Raw genomic sequence first — 27,743 nt, forward strand, 5'->3', positions numbered from 1 at the left:
TCCTAATGGAAACATTCTTGCACAGAACAACATCACTGGTACTCACGTTGAAATCATTATTATTCATAATGCAATATCGTTATAGCAACTATTTTAGGGCTCCGCGCATCTGATGCAAACAGAATATTGTCTGCTGCTTCTGCTGCTAAGTTGCTTCAGTTGTGTCCAACTCTCTGCGACCCCATAGACGGCAGCCCACCAGGCTCCCCAGTCCCTGGGATTCTCCAGGCAAGAACACTGGAATGGGTTGCCATTTCCTTCTCCAATGCATGAAAGTGAAAAGTGAAAGTGAAGTCGCTCAGTCGTGTGCGACCCCATGGACTGCAGCCCACCAGGCTCCTCCATCCATGGGATTTTCCAGGCAAGAGTACTGGAGTGGGCTGCCATTGCCTTCTCCAAGGAACCAATTCCGTCGTTTTTAGAAGCAGTGTAGAGCGCATCAGTCTTTCGAAGTAGAAAATAGGTGAGGTTACTCTAAGTTGTGGCCTGCAAGCCCCGCCCCATATACCTGAGTGGCTCCGGCTACTGCCCGGCTTAGGTGAGGGGCGGTGAACCACATTTCCCAGCGGGCCCTGCAGGCCTCTAGCGCCTGCGCGTTGGCAGCTCAGGCTGGCGGACGGAACTCCCGCGCTATCCAGCCACCTGGTCTCGCCTCATCTGTTCTCTACCTACGGCATGGAGGGGGTCCCGGCGGTAACCGCAGGCAACGCGGGCGCTGCCAGTGCCGAGGGAGAAGCAACCATGCCGCCGCCGCCGCCGCCGCCTCCCGTCTCCCCGCCTGCCCTCACTCCGGCGCCCGCAGCGGGTGAGGAGGGCCCGCCGCCCCTACCCGAGGCGGGGGATCCTGGCTGCTCGGGCTCCCGGCCCCCTGAGCTGGAGCCTGAGCGCAGCCTGGGCCGCTTGAGGGGCCTCTTCGAGGACGAGGACGAGGAGTTGGAAGAAGATGAGGACCTGGAGGAAGAAGAAGAGGAGGAAGAGGAGGAAGAGATGAGCCACTTCTCGCTGAGGCTGGAGGGGGGCCGGCCGGACTCCGAGGACGAGGAGGAGGTATTGATAGCCCCTGTTTGACCACGTCGGCCCTCCTCCGTTAGGGCCGGGCCGGATGTCCCCGCTCGCCGCTGGATCCTTTGGCATTGGAGTCCACCCTCACCTCTCCTTGCGCTGCCTGCTTGTGGCACGGACTGGCCTTCTGTCCCTGCCAACTCATTTTGTAAGATTCAGGCAGTCACTTAAGCTCGCTGGGTCCGACTCACTCACTATTGAAGCTACTGCGTGCCAGGGATGTAGGCGCCCAGGGTACTGTTCTCCTGCCTCCTAGAAGCTTACAGTGGCTGGGAGTACAGTCCAGTTCTACAGGATGTTGAGAATGTGGGGAAACCCATCCCCACCTAGTTAAATCTCTAATTGGGAAGGGTTTTTTTTTTTTTTTTAATTGGGGCAGCGCGTACTTCATTAATTCAGACAGTATACCCAGCCAGTCAGAATTTGTGTATTAAACACCAGTATCTGGAAAGTTTGTCCATTTTGTGATAATTCATAAGTAAGATGCCCTTCATCTGGCAATATACAGTAGCTCCAAAAAGAATGAGATCTTTTTGAAACATTGGTTCATATTATTGTAACTTTGAGAGTATTTGAAGGGTCTGAGGTATTAGAACGTTTCTATGTTGCAAAGTAAACTACACATTGTTGATAAAAAAAATTTAGGAAGTATGACTTGGCAAGGATTTGTAACCTATTTCCATTGCATTTGCAGCGCCTGATCAATCTCTCTGAGCTGACTCCCTACATCTTGTGTTCCATTTGCAAAGGTTATTTAATAGATGCAACTACCATTACAGAATGTCTTCATACATGTAAGCGTATAGTTCATTACATTTCCAAATAATATATTAAGTTTTTGAAATGTCTTGAAAACATTATAATTCCAATATTTTTTTCCCAACAGTTTGTAAAAGCTGCATTGTCAGACACTTTTACTATAGCAACAGATGTCCAAAATGCAACATAGTAGTACATCAGACACAACCTCTTTACAACATAAGGTAAGAAAAATAAGTAACATTTATATTTTAGGTATACTTTTTTCTGAAAGATTGAAGTTGTGTAGTTCGTAGTAAATTCTTGACCTATCTCAAAATGACGACAAAGGGAAATGCATATTCTTTAAAGAAATACATATAGAGCACTTACTGTATACCAGGCACTGTGACATCTGCTGTAAACCTTAAAAGAAAAAAAAAAGGTATAGACTTCTTTTCTTGAGGATTTAAATTCCATCACTGAAGTTTATGATGTTAGTTTAGCCTTGTTATTTTCTGTGTATCTAGAATTCTATTTTTAAAAGTAATAACTGAAATAACTGGCCTCTTCAGAAAAACCTATCTGTCATAGGTCATTGTGGCTTATTAATCAAATTTTCAGTTCATGCTCAGTTTGCTAAGTGAAGAAAAACACTAAAAGTGGACTGCTTTCATTTGTTCAGCAAATACTATTATGTTTTTATTACTTCATAGAAGAGTATTTTGTAGATGATACACAGAATTTTAAAGTACTGTCTCTGCCCTCAAACTCACATTTTTATTTAGGAAATAAGACCAGTTCACATTGAACAATTGAGCAAACTGTTCAAGAGTCTATAATTACTTGTAAATATGACTATGTATAATTACTTGAGGTTCTCTTAGAAGAGAACCATTAGTGCTACCTAAAAGTAACTCACCTCTGAGAAAGGAGCTATTCACTCCTAAGAGAAAACAGTTACTTACAAAGAGCATCATTCACTTTACCAAATGCATTTTTCTGAATTCTGAGGTATTCTCCATCCTTTCCTTTTATTAGGTTGGACCGACAGTTACAAGACATAGTGTACAAATTAGTGATCAATCTAGAGGAAAGTAAGTTTATTTTATTACCTAGTTATAAATCCCCGAATCTCTTCTGACTCTACTAGTTATATTTTAAGTGTAATTTAGTCTGTGTTTTATCATTTTTTAGGAGAAAAAAAGCAAATGCATGATTTCTATAAAGAAAGAGGTCTAGAAGTACCTAAACCTGGTAAGTTTGGATGTATATCATAATGTATTTATAGATTAAAGAATACTAACTTAATAAAATTCACTCCCTTTGAGGCTCTTTTTTGGTGATAGCTGGTTATTTTTTGATCAAAGAGATAAAGATTTTGAAGGCAATGACTTACTGTAACCCAGTTTGTAAGGCTTAACGAGTAGAGGCTCTGGAGCTGGGTTGTGATCTTGGCTCTGCCACCTGATTAGGTGTATAACTTGGGCAGATGACTTCAGTGTTTCAGTTTCTTCTTCTATAAAGCAGGGATAATTGTAGCACTTTATAAAGTTGTTGTAAGGACTCACTGAGTAATGCAAAGCACTTAAAACAGTGCCTGGAACATAGTAACTGCTCACATACTAGTTTTTATGGTAATGGTAATGTCAGAGTATAGAAGTTAGATTTGAGTTTAAATCCTCATTCTTCCACTTACTATGTGGGTGACTTTAGGCAAATTGCCTAATCTCATTAAGTTGAATCTCATTTTCTTTACAGTTAAACTACATAAAGTACTTCAGTTTTTTTAAAAAAGCAGTAGTACCTATGCCATGGAATTATAATCAGGGTTAAATATGATAGTGCATATAAAAAGTGCTGAGCATGAGCCCTGGCACATAGTAGTGCTTATTAAGGATTACCCACAGCTATTGTTGCTTTTATGCTGAGCTTTCTTTGTGGCCCTGATAAACCAGCCACATATGTCTGCCTTCCACCGTGGAGCACTCCCCAGGCTTGTCACTAATTTCACTGGCTTTGACAAATTAGCTAATGTTATTTTAAAAAGGGAGAGTGAGTGCTTTATGATCTTTTAAATAGTCAACATAGTTAAATCTGTGTAATTATTTTTCAGAAATCTCAATTTATGAAGTTTTTATTCTAACTCAGCTTTTTTGTTTGGCTATCAAATAGCTGTTCCACAACCAGTCCCTTCAAGCAAAGGAAGAACTAAGAAAGTCTTAGAATCAGTGTTTCGCATTCCACCTGAACTTGACATGTCTTTATTACTAGAGTTTATTGGGTGAGTACCCTAAACCTCTACCTCTAAACTTTAACATAAAGAAATTTTAAAGTCCCAACAGTTACAAAATCATCCTGAGCTAAGGTACTAGAGAGAGCACAATAACTACTTATATCTCTATCATCTGGCTTTCCAAATCAACCTTGCTATTATGGTAGAAGGCACTTGGGTACCTCTCCTTATTCATTCCCTGCTTCCCTTAGAGGTTAATAACTACTCTCCTAAAAGTAATGATTGTCATTCCCATGCATTTTTTTATGTGTTTACCACGTGTGTATGTATTCCTAAACAATATGTAGAATTGTTTTTGTCCACTTAAAAACTTTAAATGGTATCATGCTATGTTTTCCAACTTTTTTCACTTAGCACTGTATGATTCATCCTTGTTAAAATGTGTAACTAGTTCACTCATTTTCACTAGGTGTTCCCTTAAAATAAACATACCATAATTTATCTTTGCTTGTACTTTGGAGCACTTAGGTTGATTCTAATTTTTTTTTTTTTGCTATTGTACACAATGTTGCTTTAAACATTTTTTACAGATCTCCTTGTGTCTTTGTGAGATAGTTCTCTAAGAGTGTAGATTTGTTGAGTCTTAGGATATGTTCAGCTTCAACTTCACTTGGTTTTGCCAAATTATTTTCCAAAAATTGAATATCTCCCTAATTCATATAAATTGCTTCTTTCCAACACTGTAACATGTAGCGTACTCCATTATATTGCAGCATTGTTAGACCAGCTGTCATCATAGAGTTGGCCTGTATCAGACTGTAGTTTTTGAAATAATTACATGGTTTGCAGGATAAACTAAAATGCCTTTCTTGGAAAATCTAGATCTTCCATTTTATGTCCCTAGTGACTATTTGACCTCTCAGTCACTTCCTCCTTAAAACTCTTAAGTTGCCTGTATTATTTATTTAGTATCTAGCTTGTACTGTGTTGTATTTATCTCTTTATGTATTCATCCTGTGTTCTCAAATATTATGGATCCCTGAGAGGTGAGAAACCTTTCTTATGCCTCCACTGAGCCCACATAGTAGTGTTTTATGATAAATTAAATAAAGATCTCTTTAGAAGAATAAGAAATCATATCATACCAAACTTTAAAACAGCACTTTCTGTAAAGAATGTGTTCCAGCCTAAATGTCCAAAAAGGCACTAGTAAATTAATGGTATGTGGAACATGAGCATGTGCTAGTAACATATGTGCTAGTATGGAACAATTGCCAAAATTCACTGTCTTAAGTGAAAAAAATAAGATGTAGAAGAGAATATATAGCATGTGCTCATTTATGTTTTTTAAAAAAGGGGGTGGTGGACATATGTGTGTGTATATGTATATATTCCGCCCCCCACGACAAGAATAGACCATTTCTGAAAGGACATTTAAGAAAATGTTGATAGCAGTTACTTCTATAAAAGGGCACTGGAGTTTATGAATCTAGGATCAGAAAAAGTCTTACTTTTCATTGTATTTGACTTTTTAACATGTAACTTGATTTTTAATAAGTCTAGTTAATTAAAATTGAAAATTGAAAGGAATTTGTATTTCTGAAACATTATTTTGGGGAAATGTAACCTTTTCCACTAACGCACAATAGAACTTTTTTTAAACCTTTTTTGAAAAGTGGCAGTAATGTAAAGATAGCAAATATGTGCCAAGTGTGCTACAGCGTCTCTGCCTCTGCCAGCAGCACAAATCAGTACTCAATCATGCCATGCTTGACCACAGTACTCAAAGTGGTCATTACCATTCACCAGGGCTGTTCCATTTTTAACACATTCCCTGCTGTAGAAAAAAAGAAGTCCTCACTTGGGATAAGAAGATCTCTATTTAAGTCCTAACTCCTTTGTTATATAGCTTTGTAAAATTGAACTAACCACTTTCTGTTAATGCATTAGATGCTTATTAAGGTGCTGCTGTGTACCAGCACAGCAGTCTGCTAAATGTTGGGAATGTAATTTGAATAAGTCAGCCATGGCCCTGGCCCTCATGTAACTTGTAGTTTTTAGCTTCTTCTGCTTCCCTGTCTGTAAAATGAGAGAACTAACCCTTGTATGTTGTTGATTATGATGGACAATTATAATCTGACTACATCAGACAATTATAATGTCTACATCAGAAAATAGTCTTTTATCTGTTTTCAAATGTTTATGGGTAAGAAAGCTTCCAATATGGCAAGAAGTCCTTTTGAAGTCACCAATCCTCAGAGTTAAATCTCCACATGTTTATTACATTGAAAAGCTTGGTGTTACCCCTGAAGTCAGGCTACTGAGGGTAACCTGTAGGAAGCTCTTTCATGGTAAGACAAATTGCAGTGAGATTTTTAACCTGATGCAAGTATAAGGGTAAATTTGATCCAGCTAATGACCCTGCTTGAATTGGAGGAGCAAAAATACTGAGCTGGGTTCAGCCTGTGGACAGTGGTTTTTCAACCGCTGGAATGAGCATGAAGTAAGATTCCCCACTCCACCTCCAAATTTGGTATGCATCTTTTGTGATCTTAAGATAGTCTTGTATAGTACTTTTTGTTTTTCAGTTTCCATGTGTAAGGTGGAAAATTCTAAAAAGAAATAATCTTAGACAGGCCGTATAGTGTATACAGAAAAAGCATAACTCAAGGTATATAACCCTTAGGATGTAGCTTAACTCCTTTGGTCCTCGGTTTCCATATTTCTAAATTGGAGATTATAATACCAGCTCACAGGATTGTCATAAGAATCTACATGCAGTATTCCTCACATGTCTAAACTACTATAATATATGCATATTGAAATAATGCAGGCTCATTCAGAAATAAAGGTTAGTCTGGTGCTATAATATGTACAGCATCTGCCTGGTAAAGAAAATGGACTCACATGAGAGTGTATGAGAGAAGATATGGCAAAAATTTGATGTAATCTTAAGCTCAGTGATGTTTAGTAAACCAGAGAGTTGCTATTCCACTGTATGCTATGTTAGCCAACTAGGGTCTTATGTTCAGCTCTGGGCACTACGTTTTAAGAGAACTGTTGGTAAATGGAGGTGTAATCAGAATAGTAAAAGGTGTGAAAACCATATCATGTGTGGTGGCAGAAAAACTGAATCTAATTCACAAGAGCACCAAAAGGCGAAACAAGGGCCAGTAGGTATGTTACAGGGAGAAACATTTGATTCAGTGCAAGCAGGTGGTTTCTGAAGTTGCCCACAAATGGAATGAACGGACTTGTCAATAAAAAGCTATCTCTTTAGACATTTAAGCAGAAGCCAGATGCCCATGCATCATGGGAATTCCTGAGAATATTTTATAACTCTTAAAATTATGTTATAATCTTAGGTTTAAGTCTATATCTAATATGTGTACATAAATTATGTTTTATATTTATGTCAATATAACATACTTCATAAATAGTTAAAACTTGTATATTTTAATGTCTTTATATTTGTATTGTAAGAATACTCTAGATGATGCTATTGTGACCTTGCCTATTCTTCACATGATAGGAAAGAAAGAATGTGGGCTTTAAGAATTCCCTGGTGGTCCAGTGGTTAGGACTCTGCAGCTCTCACTGCCATGGCTCATGGCGCAGGTTTAATCTCTGTTCAGGGAACTATGATCCTGGGCAGCATGGAAAAAAAAAAAAAAAGGAATGTGGGCCTTGATATGTACACCTGTGTTTGAAACCCAGCTTTATTACTTTCTGGCTCTGTAACTCTAAGTAAGTTATTCATCATCTCTGAGCTTAATTTTCCTTATCTATATACTAGAGATTCTAGTGCCTGATTTACAGGGCTACTGTGAGGACTGAATGAAAAACATTCATAATATATGAAGACTTAATATAACTCCTGGTGCATAGTATATGCTCAAAAAAGTTTGTTCCTTGTCTCTTCATGATGTGAGTAATTGATTTAATCAAAAGTCTTTGTCCTTGTAGGGGAAAGACAAATTGAGTAAATCATGCCCAGGTAATTATGCTACAAGTAACACAAGAGGAAAAGTAGCAGCTTTCTTGTAAGGACTCTATCTTGTAAATGTTACTGTCGAGAAAAAAGCACATTAATTATGATGAAGAAAAAGATGTTTTACTTAAAACTGGAAAACGTTAGAATGCTATATGTGGGGGAAATTTAAATATTAAGACTATGCTTTTGATTCCTGGAAGAAAATATACAAAGCAAAATAAACTACGGTATAAAACTGCCTTTACCTTACCACTAGGTGGCAGATATGACAATTAACTATATCTGTTCATTTCATAAAGGGTTAGTTGACTGTGTTTTAAGATTAAATAGATGTTTCTCAAATATTTATATTATGTTATTTTTCTGTGTTATATGATTAAATATGTAGTTTAAAATTGATTATTTTGCTTTCATTTTTCAGTGCTAATGAAGGCACAGGACATTTTAAGGTATTTTACTTTTATTTTTCATTTGCTTTACAAGAGGACCTTATAAGACACAAATTTAAGATTAACAATCATGTGGAGACTGTCTTTGATAACAATAAAAACTGTTTTAGAAATAAAACTTTTTGAAATTTGGAGTATATTCAATAATGCTCTCATAATAGATTTTTGAGAAAAGAGTTATTAAGTAGGGATTTATTATTATTTCACAGCAATGGTCTAAGGAAAAATAAGTGAGTAATTTTTAAAAGTGAAGCCAAATGCTGTGCTGATTTGATGATTAAAAAATATTTCAAAGCGTTTTTTGCATAGTTGGCATTTAGAGTTAAATATGAACTTATAATTTCATTTTCATGTAACATCTTTGGTTCAAATTAACTTGCCTCAACTTTTCACTTCAATCATTCAGTGAAACTTTAGCAGTAAGAATGAATTCTTTTTTTTTTTTTTTAGAATGAGTTCTTAAGTTCAGAGTTGTCTTAAAGGCTTCGGTACCACAGGTGCCATTGCGCACTGTGCAGCTCCTGTAGTATGAGTCACTCAGGAAAAGGAGACTTTTTTAAAGGGGGTAAATCAGGCCTTATAGTTACTTGGGATTATAAAAATATAAAGAAATAACTGACTTTGATCTGCTTAGATTTTTAGTGACTTTGTCAACGTCTACACGAAAATATGGGTGAATTATACCTGGTTGGGCATAGTGTTTTGTTTTGTGACTGTAGTGGCTTAAGGGACATGAGTTGACACATAGGAACAGATGAGTACTTTTTTGGACGAAGTATATTATAGGTTTTTCCCAGAAATCATTGTGATGGAGGGGATGCAGTGTTAGGTTTGGTAACTTTTAACCTCTTCTAAGTTGTAAAATACCAAACTTATGGTGGTAAACTTTAGGAAGTCCTTTCATAGTGTGGTGGGTGGGAAAGTAGCATAGAAGTTTCTATATGGGACAAGTACAGTCATAGGCTCCTAGAGTTCACTGAAGACATCTGTGTAGTGACCTGTAATAGCCAGGTGAGCCAACAGAATATAAAAATCTCATGAAGAAAGAACTAAAAATTAACTTGGAATATTAGCCTATTACTTCCCAAAAGCACATGTGCACGTAGAATATGTATGTAATTCAGAGCCTCGCACAGCAAAGAAATATGACATTGCCTGACATCTATGAAGTGTTCTTGCCAAAACAAATGTGAAGCTGATCATACCCCTGGATTACTAATTTACAGGAAATCCAGGGAACGCAGGAACTTAATTACTCTGTAGGAATTTAATAGGCCAAATCTAGATACTGGAAAACTGCAGGACAAGGACAAACAGTTCTGTTTCTTCAGCAAATAAAAGGGAAAGACATAAAGAGGGAACATGTAGATAGAATATATTGATTAGAAGAGACTCAGAGAACATCAGCGTATGGTATTTATTTGGATAGGATTTGAAAACTAAAAAAAATTATGAGACACTAGCCCCCAGTTGTAAGTAACATAAATACCCATCAACTGATGAATGGATAAACCAAGTATGATATATCCATGTAATGGAACAGTATTTGGCCATACAAAGGAATGAAGTATGGATACGTGCTACGACATGGATGAACCTTGAAGGCATTTAAGTGAAAGAAGCCAGGCACAAAAGACCACGTGTTATTTGATTCCACTTACATAAAATGTCCAGTATAGGCAAAAGCTTAGAGATACGGAGTAGATTAGTGGTTGCCAGACGCTTGGGGGTGAGAGGAAGTTGGGAGTGACTGCTAATTGGCATGCATTTCTTTTTGGGTGATGAAAATGTTCTAAAATTGGGTAATGGTGATAGATGCGCAACTGTATAAATACACTAAAAACCATTGAATTATATACTTTAAAATGTGGTGAATTTAATAAGTGAGTTATATCTCAGTAAAGCTGTTAAAAAACAAGCCAACGCCAAGAAAACTTCAAATAGAAGCATTGTTTGTAATAAATTTAGTGCATGCATTTTGAGAAAACAAAAATATATCTGATAAAAATAATATATACATAAATTAAAATTTTTATTCTCTTTGTAATGACAACCCTAAAAACAAAATCATTTTCTACTAGGTAAAAAAAATTGAGACAGTTGGTGAAATTTGTACACTTACTGTCTATTTTTTGATATTAAGGCATTTTAAAGTATGGTGGTAGTATTATATTTTTTAAGAGTTCTTACTTTTTAGAGATGCATGCTGAAGTATTTACAAAGGAAATGATGTGTAAGGGGTTTGTTTCAAAACAAGCCTGGGGAATGGGGGCCAGGAAGCAATTGAGATAGGAAAAGGGTAGGATTTATTTAAAACAAGATTGACTTTGAGTTGATAAAGCTAAGTTTATAGGAGCTTATTTATACTATTGTTAAAGTTTTGAAGCATTACGTTTTCAGTATTAACTAAACATTCCTGTGTTAATTTGCAGGCTTATGTCTGTATGAGGTAATGAATGTATTGTTTTAGAAACATGATCCTATTTTTGACTATTTTTGCTTTGCTAAAAGCAGTCTTTTTAAAAAATACTTTCTTAGCTAACACTTTGGCAATCTTATCATTTTTCTTTTAATTCTACATTTATAGGGGAGTTCTAGTTACAGTCTTTTATATTACCAGTTCAGTTCAGTTCAGTTACTCAGTCGTGTCCGACTCTGCAACCCCATGAATCGCAGCACGCCAGGCCTCCCTGTCCATCACCATCTCCCGGAGTTTACTCAGACTCACGTCCATCGAGTCAGTGATGCCATCCAGCCATCTCATCCTCTGTCGTCCCCGTCTCCTCCTGCCCCCAATCCCTCCCAGCATCAGAGTCTTTTCCAATGAGTCAACTCTTCGCATGAGGTGGCCAAAGTACTGGAGCTTCAGCTTTATCATCATTCCTTCCAAAGAAATCCCAGGGCTGATCTTCAGAATGGACTGGTTGGATCTCCTTGCAGTCCAAGGGACTCTCAAGAGTCTTCTGCAATACCACAGTTCAAAAGCATCAATTCTTCGGCACTCAGCCTTCTTCACAGACCAACTCTCACATCCATACATAATCTACTGTTTAAAAAGCTGCTTTTATTTCTTATCTTGGAGTTCAAATAAATATGTCTGGCTAGGATAATGCCTAGTTAAACTTTTCACCACATACGCTTATGGCATGACAATCATAAAGTCTGTTTGCTGCATTCAATTTAAAAATATTTCACCAAGCAGTAATATATGTCAGAAAATTTTTCCTAGGAATCTTTTTTTCTTTAACTTTCAACTATGAAAATGTTTGAACATATTGAAAGGTAGACAGAATAGAACCTCCGTGCATCCATCACACAGGTTTACCAGTTAACTAATGACCAGTTGAATTTCTTTTATAATTCCATCCACTTCCCTTCTTTTTTGGGGGACTTTGCCACGGGGCTTGTGGGATCTCAGTTTCCCAAGCAGAGGTTGAACCTGTGCCATGGCAACGAAAGCTCTGAATCCTAACCACTAGGCCACCAGGGACTCCCACACTTCCCTGCTTTCTAATGTTTTTCTGAAACAAATCCCTGGCATTTTGCCACTTCCTCTGTAAAGTATTTCAGTAATCTTAAAAGATGAGTCCCTTTTTTTAGTGAACATGTATCATACCAAAAAAACAACTTAAAAAATGTCAGTGTAGTAAAAGATAAAAATAAAGTGACACCTATTTTAGATTAAAAAGAAATTACAGAAGCATGACAACAAAATGCAGTGTGCATTCTTTCATTAGATTCTGGGTTGAAAGAAGAACGACATCAGTTCAGTTCAGTTCAGTTCAGTCGCTCAGTTGTGTCTGACTCTTTGCGACCCCAGCACGCCAGGCCTCTCTGTCCATCACCAACTCACGGAGTTCACTCAGACTCACGTCCATTGAGTCAGTGAACAACATACAAAGGACATTATTAGGACATTGGAAAAATTTGAATTTGGACCCATTTAGATAATTGTTATAAATTTCCTGAATGTGTCTATAAATTTCCTCATGATTATATTGTAGTTATGAGGGATAGTCCCTTTATTCTGAGAAGATAACTGCAGGTATATTTAAGGGTAAAATATCTCAATGTCGCAAGTAACTTAAGAAATGGGCTTCCCTAGTGGCTCAGACAGGAAAAGAATCCACCTGCGATGCCAGAGGCCTGGGTTCAATCCCTGGGTTGGGAAGATCCCCTCGAGGAGGGCATGGCAATCCACTCCAGTATTCTTGCCTGGAGAATCCCCATGGACAGAGGAGCCTGGTGGGCTTTAGTCCATGTGGTTGCAAAGAGTCAGACACACTGAATAACTAAGCAGCAGCACCTTAAGAAATAACGTGTCCATGTATGTATACACACATACATGGACGTTGGAAGAGATAAAGCAAATATAGCAATATGTTAATATTCTAGCTCATAAAGTAGGTGAAGTCTATCTGGATCTTCATTTTACTAGTCTTATAACCTCTTTGTAAGTTTGTGATTTTTCAAAAGATTGGAAGTGGGGAACAATAAAAGATGCTTCTTACCAGGTATCTAGTCAGTGTACAGATTTTTATCTTAGTCACAATGAGTGTTTTATTTTAAATCAAGGTCCAAATAATGTTCATACATTGTGGTGCGTTGATAGATCTTTAAATCTGTAAGTTTTCTGTTTCTTTTTTCTCACAGTTCATTGTTGACAAAACTGAGTCATTTGTGCTATATGGTTTCCTGCAGATTGGGTTTTGATGTTGCATCTCTGTAATTTATCAAGTTCTTCTGTCTTGCTCATAAACTGGTAGTTAAGTCTGAGTATTGATCATACAGGTTTGACTTGAGGGAACTAAGAATACTTTATAGGTGGTGGTGTTTTTGTCCATCTGGAGGCACATAATGTCTGGGTGTTTGTGTCTCTTTGTGTGTGTGTGTGTGTGTGTTTGTCTCTATTTTTGTGTGTGTCTTTGTAATGCTAACAAGTATTGGTACTCAATGTCAAGTCCATTAACTTAATAGGGTTTGGAAAATGATGTTGTTATTCCTCCTCCATTTATTGAAATACTTCTATAAGAGAAACTTCTGTTTGGTTAGCCAGGAATACCATTCATATAGGAAAGAAAGGATAAATGCTGATTCTTTCTCTTTACTTACCAGGTTCAAAACAATGAGTTGATTCTTTAGCATGCTCCAGTCATAATCAGTGTTTTTGTTTTACTTTGCATTTAAATATATTTGTGGTTTAAATCCACTTTAATGATCTATTTTGATGTTCAAATTGTCATATCTGAAGATAATCATGGCTGTAATAACAAAATATTTCATACTCAACTTGTACATCTCTTTCCCCAGACACAGAATTGGTCATTTCTCCAAGGTATCCTTGGGTGGTATTTCAGAATTACAATCTGCTAGGGATTTACCTTGCTACTGGGTTGGTAACTATTTTTAGTTGACAGAGGCAGGAATTTTTTCAAGGTAAAATGAGTTGATCTTTTTTAAAAGATGTTTTTAGTAGTATGCATTTTCTGTAGCCAGAAAATAACTGAATGTCTCTTAAATCTCCCTATAGATTCTATCTTATTATTCCAGCTTTCTTATCAAATTGACCTTCTGTGTTAACAGGTGATAGGGAAGATTTTTGTGCTTAATTTCAAGGAAATATAATTCTTCTGTGAAATTTTACTTTTCTGTTTATGTGCAGATGGTAGGAGGCTATTAGATGTGGCAGGAAAAAACTAAGTTGACCATTTAGGTGAGAACTGGGTCTTAAGGAAAAAAAAAAAAGCAAATATCAGAAGATACACTTTCTTCTTAAAAAGCTGAATCTGAAAATTATAGCAGAAAAAAGTGTTACCTTGTGAGCCTGGAGTATGAAGACTGAAGGTAATCATGTGATAACCCAACTTTGAAAGCTAAGGCCAATGTTTTCTTTCAGATCTTGGCAGATTTCATAATTCTGTTCTGGATAATCTAAAAAGTACAGTATCGATAACCAACTAAGTTGGATTAATCTTAATAAACATATGGGGTGAAGTGCTCATCAAGAACTAGAAATGAGGAATATTGAACTATCCTCTGTTGGTATACCAGAAGCCTACTATTAAGATGGTAATGAGAAATTGACCTTCAGAAATGCACTTGTTGCCAGGCAGGCATCTAGCTAGATGACCCAGAATTGCAACTTCTCAAGGCACTTGATAGGATTCAGGCTATTCAGGCAATGGTACTACAGTGCAGTACCTTCATCAAGATTGCACTTGGAGCGCTGCTGTTTTACTCCTTAGTGAGAAAGACTGCCATAGATTTTCGAGATGATTTTTATACCTGTGTTAAAAAAACACGAACCTTTGCCATTTTTGTCTGCATTATATCCATATCCATGATGACAACTAGGTCCTCTAATTAAATTCCTTCACATAAAGGAGCACAATAAATCAATGCACTAGTAATAGCTAAGTACGTACTGTGTGCCAGGAATTATTTATAGCAATGCAGGAGACCTAGGTTCAATCCGTGGGTCAGGAAGATCCTCTGGAGGAGGAATTGGCAGCGCACTTCAGTTTTCTTGCCTAGGGAATTCCATGGACTGGGGAGCCTGGCGTGCTACAGTCCATGGGCTCACAAAGAGTCGGACACAACTGAACAATTAACACACACACACACATACACACATACTTTTTTAACACCCTTTCCTTGTGATAATTCTGTGAGGTAGGTGCTGCTAGTATCTCTGCTTTACAAATGGGGAAATGGAAACACAGAAAGCTTTAGCAAGTTGTCCAAAGACTTGCAGCTAGAAAATTAGAAAACCAGGGTTTAAAACCAGGCAGTCTGTCTCTGAAATATTTGCACTTAATATGCTATCTGTTGCACTATGGTATTTGGGGATAAGGCTATCGTTAGGAAACGTCTTAAGAAACCAAATTACAGAGAAGAGAGCTGAGTGCTGTTACATGGGACAAATATGTGCTTAACCTGCCTGCGTCCTTTTGGTAACAATTCTAGGATTCTTTTCTGCTAGTTCTAGAAAAATACTTTATGTTTTCCTAGAAGGTACCTTTTACTTCTTATTACCCCAGCTTTTGATGTTTGTTAATATTAATATCCTTTTAATTGCCTCAGAGACAGAATAGCAGGGAAAGAATTTAGTTTGTTTCTACTTTAAAACCTTATAGTCACTCTACCCATCACCTTAGACCATTGGATCAGATTCCAGGCATTTATGTTTATATGTTAATCTTTTTATTTTCCACTATTGCAAGAAATTTCAAACTCATATGAAAGTAGACAATAGTAAAATGAATGCCTATGTACATGTATTACTTAATGTCAATAATTATAAAATCAGGGCCAATCTCAGTTCATCTTTACCTTTATCACTTCTCCTATATAATCTTCAAGCAAATCCAAGACTGTAGTTTTATCAGTAAATAATTCAGTTGGCTTCTGAAAGATGAGGACTTTTTATAAAAATATAATAATGATGCTATAGTTTTAAAAATTAACAGTAATTCCTTAAATATCCACATGCTGTTTCAGTTTCCTATGAAAGTTGTTTTATAGATTTTTAAAAATCAGGATCCAAATAAGATCCATATATTGTAATTGGTTGATATCTCTTATTTATAGGCCTTACATCTTTTTTAGTGTATGGATTCCTCCTACTCTGATTGGTTGTATGTTTTTATTTTTTTCCTTGCAGTTTTTTTGTTGAGGAAGCTAGATTCTTTTAGACATTGAATCTTGGGTATTCACTGTCAATAAATTTTGCTCTAAGTTTTAAAGCCTTTCTATTAAAAAAAATTGTTGACATTTTTTTAGAGAGGAGAAGCTAAGCAAAAATTCTTTTTTTGTATGGGATAGATAACTCAAATTTCAAGATATTTTTTCTTTTGTAAATCTTTTGAATCATCTTTGCTATAAAATGTATTTTAAGGTTTATGCATTTTATGTATTTTTCACCTGAAATTGGTTTGTTTGTTTACTCTTGTAGCCATTGGAAAAGAAGTTTGTCCGAGTTTCAGGAGAAGCAACTATCGGACATGTAGAAAAATTCCTCAGAAGAAAAATGGGTCTTGATCCAGCTTGTCAGGTAGAGTATATGTATGTAAAAAGTTAGGGGAAGGGACTGACTTCCCTGGTGGTCCAGTGGCTGGGACTTCACACTCCCAATGCAGAAGGCTTGGGTTCAGTCCTTGGTCTGGGAACTAGATTCCACATGCTGCAACTAAGACCTGACACAGCCAAATAAAAATAAATATTAAAAAAGGGAAGTTGTGAGATTACCTTTAGCATATTGAAGAAAGAACAGTCTCTAGGATTTCATGCAGTGGCTTTTGTTTTATGACATTGTAGATATTATAAATAGTTATTGCATATTGGTACGCAGTGATCCCTACCCCCAAATTTTAATCATATTTGACTTACTGGCTATTTCTTACTGCTGTTGATTACCATCTCTGGGTGTCAGAGAAAAGCTGAGGATATGAGAATGATTAAAGAGCTTCTACAGCCTCAGCTCCAGCTCTTTTCTTTTTGATAGCAGAGCAAAAGTATACTTTTCTATCCATTCAGTCTTTTCAGAGGCCATCCTTGTATCAGTATCTAGCTCAGGACACCTAGAAAAGTGAAATATCTATCTAGTATAGACTCTGTTATTTTTCTAAGGATTGAAAAAGATCTTCCATTCTAGTTGTATAATACTTTCTTTTGTAAGATGAAAATTTCAAACGCCATGTATTATTGAATATAAAGTGTAAATATACTTATAGTGTATTTATAGTAATGTGGGCCAGTGAAAATGCACATTTATATAGTTTTGCTGTTTCATTAATCAAATTTAAAAGGGATTTTTTGTTATTCTTCATCATGTGTAAAATTTCACAGAAGAATTTTTTTCTAAAATATCTATTTACTATAGGTTAAGTTAGTAAATATTTTAAAACTAGATGAAATTTTGCTATGCTTTTAGTATCAATATCTGTTGGTACTAAATATATATTGTTCAGTCGTGTCCAGCTCTTTGCAACCCCATGGACTGTAGCCCTCCAGGCTCCTCAGTCCATAGGGATTCTCCAGGCAAAAATACTGGAGTGGGTTGCCGTGCCCTCCTCCAACTATATATTAAATACAGTTAGATGTGACTTCCCTTACTGACTTTGACATCATGCTAGCTATATCTCATGGCAACTGAAAACTGGAAATGACTTATTTATTACCTTTATTCTGTCTTTCGGTGAGAAATAGATAGCTGTTTACAGACTCCTGAACAAAAAATTGTGAATGATCCCATAATAGTCTATTATTTCTAAGAGCAGAAATCAGAAGAGTTGCACCTGATTATATAGAATAAGAAGTGGCACCCAGGAGGCTTTCTTTAGGGTATAGGTTACTTCCTCTGTGGCTAGATATTGACCAGAGCCATTGATAAATTTCACATTTGGTGTTTTAAGAAATTTGGTTGCCAAAACTCTAAATTGACTCTATTGTATAAAAATGTGGGTTTATTTTTTTCCTCATTTCATAGAATTCAAGGCTTTTAACATTTTGAAATTTGTTTCAGTCTTTAATTTTCTCTCTCAGCTCTTGGTTCTCTAGGTAAATATTTTTTTCTAATTCAGGTACTTTATAGCTGGTAACATTCATAAATTACTATTTCACCAAAATGTTAAAATAATAGAACAGATAATCACTTATGCAGACCCATTTGTGACTAAAATTGTTGAAGCTTTCTAAATCCAAGAGAAAATAAGCAAGAGTTACTTCTAATATGAATGAAACATTGAGCTAGTTAACCATTCAGTTCAGTTCAGTCATGTCCGATTCTTTGCAACCCCATGGACTGAGCACGCCAATGGGTAATAGTTAACCATTAAACAATTCTTGATCAACCCAGTCACTTGAGTCTTCTGTGCTGACCTTCTTTAAAACCATTTAGTTCCAAATAGAAAATGTATGCTTTGTTTACAGATATGTGACCTTCATGAATGGTTATTTACTAGCAGGAATGCATGATTACTAAGGGATTGTTAAATGATAAAATACCTTTAAAGATATTATTTATTTGTGGCAGATAAAAATAATAAAAGAAGATAGTTCTGAAAGATAAAAAATATATAGATCACGTGTTCTTAAGAGATTTAAGTCAATTCAAGTCAGAAATCAATAATTATCTCAATGGATTTTTTTCATATAGAGATCCCAGTGTCTTTGAATTATCATGGTTGATTTAGTGGTATTTTGAATTTATTGATGTCTTACTGTATCTTCTTGTTTTTCTTTTTTTTTAAACCAACTCTTGTAGTATATTCCTTTGTACATCACTTAATCTTATTTTTGGTTTTATAAAATGCTTATCACATTTATCACTAAATTCTTCTGTATGAAAGATGTAGTAGTAAATCTTGAATTCCATCTTATAAGGTAGGGGTTTTTTTCTTAAGATTTATTTATTTATTTTCCCTTTTGTCTGTGCTGGGTCTTTGTTGCTATGCGCAAACTTTCTCTAGCTGTCCTGAGCAGGGGCTACTCTTCCTTACGGTGCTCGGGCTTCTCATTGTGGTGGCTTCTCGTGTTGCAGAGCATAGGCTCTAGGCACATGGACTCAGTAATTGTGACAGACAGGCTCAGTAATTGAGGCTGTACACAGGCTTAGTTGCCTCAGGTATGTGGGATCTTCCTAGACCAGGGATAGAACCTGTGTCCCCTGCATTGGCAGGAGGATTCTTAGTCACTGAACCAGCAGGGAAGTCCCAATAAGTTCCCTTTTTATTATTATTTATTTAATATATTACCTTAACCCTTAACCATACCACTGAATTATTTCCAAATCATTTATGGAGATTCTAATGTGTCATATGGTATATCCCTACCATTCATTTACTATTTATTAATATTAAATTGAGCAATCTGTGTGCTTAGCATCCACTACAAACATGAGACAGAAAATTCATGCTGTCAGGCAACTCAGAACTGTGTGGGAAAGATATAAAATGACAGTAGGCTATGATGAGTGCAACAGGAGCACAGAGTGAATGATTTAGCTCTGAATTTGTCCAAGGATTTGCAGAATGGATTTTTATTTTGGCCAGATAAGGAAGAAAAGAACTTTCTATCAAAGAAAAGAGTATGTATGAACAAAGAGGGATGAGTGTGGCACTGGCTCATTCAGTGAAAAATTCTGTCTTGGAAGCTTTAGTGTGATCTTGCTTTTAAAACGTTAAGGGGTTTTCTTCCCTTAAGACTATCTTCACATTCTGATTTCTGCTCTGAGATTCAGAAATATTGTAGTTACCCTTCCTGTCTAAGACATAATACTCCAGAGGTTAGAGAGATTATGCAGAAAAGAGTTAAAGCAGACCCGAGGCTGCTGTCTTGAGAAGGACTGGCTTACAAGGTTGGCCCTTGCCTAGCATCTAGGGAGCTGGCTTGTGAAAAGTTCCCTGCACTAATATGAAAGCTTACCTAACTATTGTATGTATGTTTCCCTGTGTGTGGACTGAACAAACAGTGAATACCTGCTTTACTTCTGGGAGTCTGGAATTTGGTAGTTGCTAGGCAGAGAATGCCAACATGACCAGGCCTTAGTACAAACCCTAAACTCTGAGCCTCAAGTGGGCTTCCCTGGCAGAGACACTGCACAAATTGGCTGCATTTCTACTGCTAGAGAAAAGAGTATTGTGGGAGTATTGTTTCCTGGACTGGGAGGGAAGAGCAAAGGAAGCCTGTGAATGATTTCTCCAGACTCTCCCTACATTTTTTTACCTTACTGATGATCTGACTCTATCCTTGCTGTGTTGCTGTAGTAAATCACAGCTGTGAATATGCTGAGTCCTTCTAGCTAATTATCAAATATGAGGGTCATATTTGTGACATCCTCCAAGATGTGACTCTGTTTGAATGAACTAAGTTAATCAACAGGTAAAGTGAGAAGCAGTTAAATGTTTCTGAGGAGAATGGATATATAATTTATGATATATTTCATAAAATGGAACACTATTCAGCTATTCAAGACAGTTAACCATGCATTCCAAAAGATGTCCGTGTGTATTAAGGTTTTGATGTTTGTGTGTGTGTGTATGTTTTAAGAATATGTAGAACAAGATATGTGACACGATCCCATTTCTATAAAAATAAAATCCCTATGTGCACACGTAGCGTCTAGGGCTATATTCATCAAACTGTTAGTAACTGGCTAACCTCTTGGGATTAAGTTGAAAATTTGTAGTAACCAAGTCATAAATGTATCCTACATGGTGAAGCCCACTAACAGTGGTGGTCTCTGGCTTGCTGGATACTTAATAAAAACATAATGTTAGTTTCCAAGGTCTATAATTTTTCTTGGATCTAAGTCTGTGTGCAAGATCAGCTGTTACTGCCTTCAAGTCCTTTTGCAAACAGATATTGCTCTACCACTTTAAAACTGGTAAGCATTAAGCAAGAGTTGTTACTAATTGGAGGTTATTCATTGTGAGATAGCACAGGGCTTGACCAACTGACCCACAGGCCTGCCATCTTTTTATAAATGGTGTTTTATTTTAACAGCCATCCTGTGGCTGTTTTTATACTACAGTGACAGAATTGAGCACATGTAACAGTGTTCTTGCCTGGAGAATCCCAGGAATGGGGAAGCCTGGTGGGCTGCCGTCTGTGGGGTCGCACAGAGTCGAACACGACTGAAGTGACTTATTAACAGCAGCAACAGTGATCTTGTGGCCTACAAGCCTAAAATATTTATTATCTAGCCCTTTATAGAAAGTTTGCCAGTCCCTGATATGCACTGATTTTTGGAGAAAGCTAGACCTGGAAATAGACCTGGGTTCAGATCTGAACTTTGCTGCTTACTGGCTTTGTGATTTTAGGAAAATTTAATGTCTTTACTTCTTAGCATCCCTATCTGCAAAGTGGGAATTATAATACCTAACTCACAGGAATGTGAAAATGATATGAGAGAACATATGTAAAACATATAAATGTAACGTATGCTGTGCATAGTGGCTGCTCAGTTAAATGCAGGTACTTTTTATTCTTACCCAAGCATGCTAAAGGTTTTAGGGGGATTAACATGTTGGCATTGCATAGGATTTTTAGAGTAAACAAAATTGGAAGTTAGGAATCTGGTTAGGAGATGATTCCAGTGGTTTAAACCTGAAGGCGGCACTTGAAAGAATGGTATGAACTTAAAAGGTATTATGAAGAAAGAAGCAATGGGTGTAGCTGACTGCATGTGAGAAGAAAGGAAAAGGAGAAATAGGAGTTAAGAGGTGATGCTCTGGTTTGGAGCAAGGGAGAATTTCATGCCATAAGCTAAACAGGAGTCTTAGGAGACGAAGTCTGTTAAGTGATATGTGTTAATAAGATGTTGAGGACCTGTTCCCATTTTAAAGCAGTGGAAAAGGAGTACTCAGTGAAAGAGCATGTAAGGACCTCATTTCTGTTTCTAGCAAGTGAGTATACTGAAATCATATACAATATAGTATATAACTATACCACCATATTGTTCTGTCTAGTGCATTCAGTATAAAAGTAGATTTATCTTAGAGCTTTGGCATTACTAAAAGGGCTGAAAAGACCTTGTTAAGATTGTTCTACCAGTAAAACACAATGCCTTATTGTGTACTTTATATCAGTGTTAGACTTTTCATTGTTGGAAAATGAGATATTCCTTAATAAGAAAATCAAACAACCAAAGATTGCCTTTTGAAGCATTATAAGCCCTTAATCATTGTGTCATGGAGCTGTTTAAAAATATAATTTTCTGTGCCATCTTATGCTGAACATATCAAGTATGGTTGAACTTGTTCTGAGAGATTCAAGGAAACCATGTGGAGTATCTGCTGTAGTGTTCTGTGTTGTGCCGTGTCCTCTAGTGCTCATTCCATTTATTTGTAAATAGTTTCTAAACTCTTTCATAAGACTGTTTAATCAGTCTAAAATAGTTAAGTCAGAACCTCCCTGGCCATCCAGTGGTTAAGACTCTGCACGTCCAATGCAGGGGACATGGGTTCAGTCCCTGGTTGGTGACCTAAGATCCCACATGCCATGGCCAAAATAAATAAATAAAAAACAAAATAGCGAAGTCTAGTCTGAAAATAATTATGTTGATCTTCCTCTTTTTTAATGTGGTTTTTTGAAGCAGGACAGCAAACTTATACTCTTATTTGCCTGTAGGTAGACATCATCTGTGGTGATCACTTGTTAGAACGATATCAAACTCTAAGGGAAATTCGACGTGCAATAGGCGAGGCAGCAATGCAGGTAGGTCTACCATATTTATGTCTAACGGGTAAGTTAATTAATGAAAGAAGATTGTTCTGTGTTATCAGGGTTTTAATAAACATTCTATAATTAAAATTATCTGGACTATAAATAATAAAGCTAATGTTTACTGGATGCTTACTGTGTGTCAGGTACTTTTCTAAATGATTTGTAATGATGAGCTCTCTTACTCTTCATAGTTTTATGAGGTAGGTATTCTTTTATCCCCAGTTTTAAAGATAAGAAAAGGTATGGGTAAGGTGGATTTCCCTGGAGCTCAGATGGTGAAGAATCTGCCTGCAGTACAGGAGACCTGGGTTTGATCCCTGGGTTGGGAAGAACCCCTGGAGGAGGGCATGGCAACCCACTCCAGTATTCTTGCCTGGAGAATCCCGTGGACAGAGGAGCCTGGTGGGCTGCCGTCCATAGGGTCGCACAGAGTCAGACATGACTGAAGTGACTGAGCATGCACGTACAGGTAAGGTACAGAAAGGACATGTAACTTAACCACAGTTAGTAAGTATGTGAGCCAGGGCTCAAACTCCAGGCAGTTTGATTCTAGAGGCCTTTTTTCTTCTCTGTCTCGTACTGCAGTAGAGCTTTGAAGACTGCTGGGCAAGTGTATCTGCAAGGACATGTCTTTAAGAAAAATTTGCTGATACTCATTAGTCTGTAGAGATTTCACATACCACTCCTAGCTCAGTTGGTAAGAAGCCATGGTAACTGTTACGATATTTTAAGTAGCCTATAATGTGAGTGGGAAGTATAATGTGAAATCTAATAAGGATAAATGAAAGCAAGATAAGACCTACAATTTTAATGAAAAGAAAAATCCAGTTTCTTTTGGAATTTTGCCCTCTTAATTCTGAAATCCATTGGGGAATCTGATAGATGACAAAAACTGGCGTATGAAAGTTAAGTACCTTGCCCAAGATCACTTGGTTAGTTAGCGGTAGAATCAAGGTTCAACTGTTGAAAAAGTTGAACTTAAAGCTTAGGATCTTAACGAAGGGGTAGCTGAATACTTTTTTGGGTAATTATTTGATTATTCTTACATGTTTTTAGAAATATACTGTACTAATTGTTTATATTTTAGAAACAGATAATTCAAAAGATCTTCATAAAATACAAAAGTAAAATTGTTTCTTAGTTAGCTAAGCATACTTAGTTAGCTAAAGCATACTTAGAGGTATTAGAAAATTTTGTCTTTTTTGAAGTTAAGCTTGATAAGCTTGATTAGAAATGTAAAAAGCTAGGTGTAAAATCCCAAAGTCAATGGAATAGGTAGAAAGTATGACTTCAATTTAAAGAATATTTATAATTAAAGTCCTCATTGATAACTATGTAAGTGTCATGTAATCTCAGGACCTCTTAGCTAAATGAATAATACATCTCTGCTGTGGGAAAGCTAGGATGTAGCAGTTGAGGGAGAGAGTGGGAGGAGCTCAGATCTGACAGAATAAAACCATGCAGGACTTTATAGGCTGTAGTATGAACTTTGGATTTTAATTGAGTGAGGTGGGAAACTGTTGATTGGAGAGATTTGAGCCAAGGACAGAAGAGACATAATCTGACTTGTCTTTTAGAGGATTTACTCTGGTTAGATTGTTTAAGAAGACCATGAATGGAAACATCTAAATATAAAATATAAATAATATTTATATATTCCTATATATTTATCAGAATATAAACATAATAAACAGATATAAATTAGAATTATAAAGATTGTCTCATTTCATAAAGTGTAATTTTATACATGTTTTAAAGTTGTTTTGAGATTTTAAACAGCTTGTAATTCTGAAACATAACTATATGCAAAAACTTGACATTCTGTAAAATGTAATTTATATTCATGTAAATATGTTAATAAGATCCTTCTGTGTGTGTTAGAATACAAATTCATTTACTTTGATTAGACTAATTAGTCTAGAAGAGATCTGATGATCTGTAGGCCAAACATGGTGTGGGATTGATTGTACTTTATTTGTCTTATTCTGTGTTTTAAATATTTTTTGAGTTTAAATTCCTTTAGCTGAGCATCTGCTATATGGTTTATCACTGGTCTCAACATACCCTATTTGACTACTTAACTGACTCACATATTCATTTATGGTACTTCTCTGCTTTTGTGGGTATTTGAATTTGTGAACCCCTTTCTAGAATTCTGATGAGTTTTCACTGGAGTTGCCAGTAACAGAAGCCAGATTGTAGTGAGTTGAACAGTGAATGAGAAATGAGGAAGCAGAGCCATGAAAAAGCTTAATAAAGAAGAAAGAAAGGGTGATAGCTAGACCAGGGTTGGAAACGCAAGGCGTGTATGCCACCACTCCCTCTAAATGTTGCTCAAAGTAGGCCCATTGCCCATGGCATACTTTCTCAACGAGTCTTCTTTTTAAGCTAGTTTTTCAGTTCATAGTAAATTACAAATAGCACCTTAAAAAGGTAGGTTGCTTGCTGGGTGCAGCCTTGGTGAGAGCACAAAGAATTAAGACCTGATATCCAGAAAGGAGACATAAAGAGACTCATAAACATGATATCTGGAGTCATTTAGTGTTAAGTTTCCTGACAACCCCAGAGGACATCACTGTGTTATATAGTGCAGTACAGTTACAGTTCATAATGATGACTCTGGGTAGCAAAGAAAGGGCGAATTGTACTGAACAGTCTTCAAGGAGGAAATAAAATGTATCATGTATCAAATGGGTAAGAGTTCTGAAGTTTTCTCACTTATTTTAGTTGTAAGCTACATTTGTATGGGAAATAAATGTTTTATTTCCTAGCAGATCCATGATACTCTATGATAATTGAGTCTTTCTTAGAGAAGCCCAGAGTTGGGTGATATATTAAGTAATCTGCAAAATGAGAAGTCTAAGTTCTTTTTGGAGAACTGTTTAGCCATAAACAACCTTGACAAACTGTGGATACTGGTAGTTTCAGGATTTTCTTCTAAGAGTCATTAAAAAGGCACATTAACAGGGAGTGTTTGGTTATTAGGTGAGTAGATAGTTTCTTTATCTTGGATCTTTATTCTCTTTAAATCAAAGAATTTCACATTAGTGTTGGGTTATGAAAAATAAACTATCTTTGACTTGATCATATATTTAAGTGGTTTTCAAGTAACTGCAGACACTTTTATTTTTTTCAGGATGGTCTGCTGGTCCTTCATTATGGACTTGTGGTTTCTCCTTTGAAAATTACTTGAAGATTGTAAGACTATTATGAGTGAGTGAACAAAATAAGGCAGCTTCTGCAGGATTGCATTCTCACCAAAGATTTCCATGAAACACGTAATTGCTATCATTTTGTGCTGTTTGAAATGTAACTTATCTATTTTCAGCACCAAAAATCATAAGAGTCTTATAAATCATAGGATTTTTAAGTATAACTTGGAATGATAGAATGCATCTGTTTAGTGAAAGATCTGTTTAGCAAGTCTCTCTAGTAAGTGACTATATCCATAGCTCAGGGGGAAATTTTTTAAAGCATTTACTTTTTATGATTTCAGATACTTTGATATAGATTTTGTTTCCTAATCTTTGAGGTAAATCAGTCACTGTTTTTGTCTTCATTGAGCCATACCCCTTTCAAGTTGGTGATTGGGATTCTGCTCTTTGGAATGGCATCAGTTGGGCAGTCATCCAGTTGGAGAAGAAGTGTGCCTTTGAACTGAAAGTTTAAAACCAGACTTTGTTAAATTACAGAATGTACTTCTCAGACAAAGACCAAAACTATGGGCCACTTTTGTATGTTGCCGTCATATTTTGAACTTAATGTCTTTTTTTTTTTAAACCAGCAACACTACTAAAGAGATATTATCCACTTCTAAAAGGGATGAATTATATTTTTTTGTGTGTGAGGATACTGTCCCCTGTAGGGTTTAGGTCTTCAGTGTAATGAAGGCACCTTTAACATATCTTAACAACAAGGGGTGCCTCTTTGCAACATTTTTTTGAATGTTAGTTTGATTAACATTAATTTTGAGTACACAGTGTGATTGTCAGTACCTTGTAATGGTACTACTTTTGAAAGTAATTTAAAAATTTGAATGAATTTAAGGTTTACACAATACTTGTTCATTGTTTCCTCAGCAAGTCAGTTTAATGTTCATTTTCCCATTTGTCGCTGGGATGAAGAATACGGGTGTTTGAGGGCTCACTCACTTGCATGCAAAAATTTCCATTTTAAAGATTATTTTGCCTAAAATTAGCATTGTAATACTTTAAAAGAAATATTTTGTAAACCTTATTTCACTGCAAATTTCCAAATCTGCATAAAACAATTATAATTGGAGAAAGATTGGTAATTGTTTTATAAAGAATTTATGAATTCTGTATAAATTTCTTCTAACATTTAATACAATTTTTTAATAAAAATTTATTTTAACCTATTTTGAAATGCTTGTGTTTATTGAGGATTTTTAAAAAATAACTAAAACTCTTTAAGGGACAAGACATCCAAAGCAAAGTTAAACTGTGCCATCAAATAAATATTTTATAAACATCTTTACCTTTCCTGGTTATACCAGATGCCTTTATTTGACAGTGGACAAAGTAACAGCTATGGAGTTCACTGCCTCATAAATGTCTCTTGCACAAATTACTTACTATTTTTGTCCTTGTCCCGTGTTAACATCTGTGTTGGGGATCTCCAAGACCACTCTCAAGTGTAATAGTTCACAAGAAGGACTCATGGGACCCAAAAAGTTATTATGCTCTTGGTTATAGCTTATTACTCAGAAAGGATACAGATTAAAATGAGCAACAGGAAAAGATGTACAGGGTAGAGTCCAGGAGAAACCAGGCACAAGCTTCCATTTGTCCTCTTCCGTTGGAGATGCAAGGAGAGTGTTTAATTTTCCCAAGATGATATGTGAAGTGTTGCCAACGAGGGAAGCTCATCTGAGCCCTAGAGTCCAGAGTTTTTACTGGAATTCAGTCACATAGGCATGCAGCCTTGATACCCCAGCACCCTCCCAGTAGACAACCTGATATGGCATGTCCCAGGTATATAAAAATAGGTGTTGACCGTAAATCACATTGTCAGCATA

General features: G+C 36.4%; 1 protein-coding gene across 1 annotated transcript; it reads left to right on the plus strand.

The window, feature by feature from the left end:
* PCGF6 (polycomb group ring finger 6) lies at positions 609 to 27,086 on the plus strand. Its single transcript, XM_013975207.2, has 10 exons — positions 609 to 1,047; positions 1,757 to 1,856; positions 1,949 to 2,045; positions 2,842 to 2,897; positions 2,998 to 3,057; positions 3,976 to 4,084; positions 8,452 to 8,479; positions 16,434 to 16,532; positions 22,610 to 22,696; positions 25,842 to 27,086. The coding sequence occupies exons 1-10, from the start codon at positions 676 to 678 to the stop codon at positions 25,896 to 25,898; spliced, it is 1,065 nt and encodes a 354-aa protein (XP_013830661.2). The 5' UTR covers positions 609 to 675; the 3' UTR covers positions 25,899 to 27,086.

Source organism: Capra hircus, chromosome 26 (genome assembly GCF_001704415.2).
Source record: "Capra hircus breed San Clemente chromosome 26, ASM170441v1, whole genome shotgun sequence".
Taxonomy (NCBI): Eukaryota; Metazoa; Chordata; class Mammalia; order Artiodactyla; family Bovidae; genus Capra; species Capra hircus.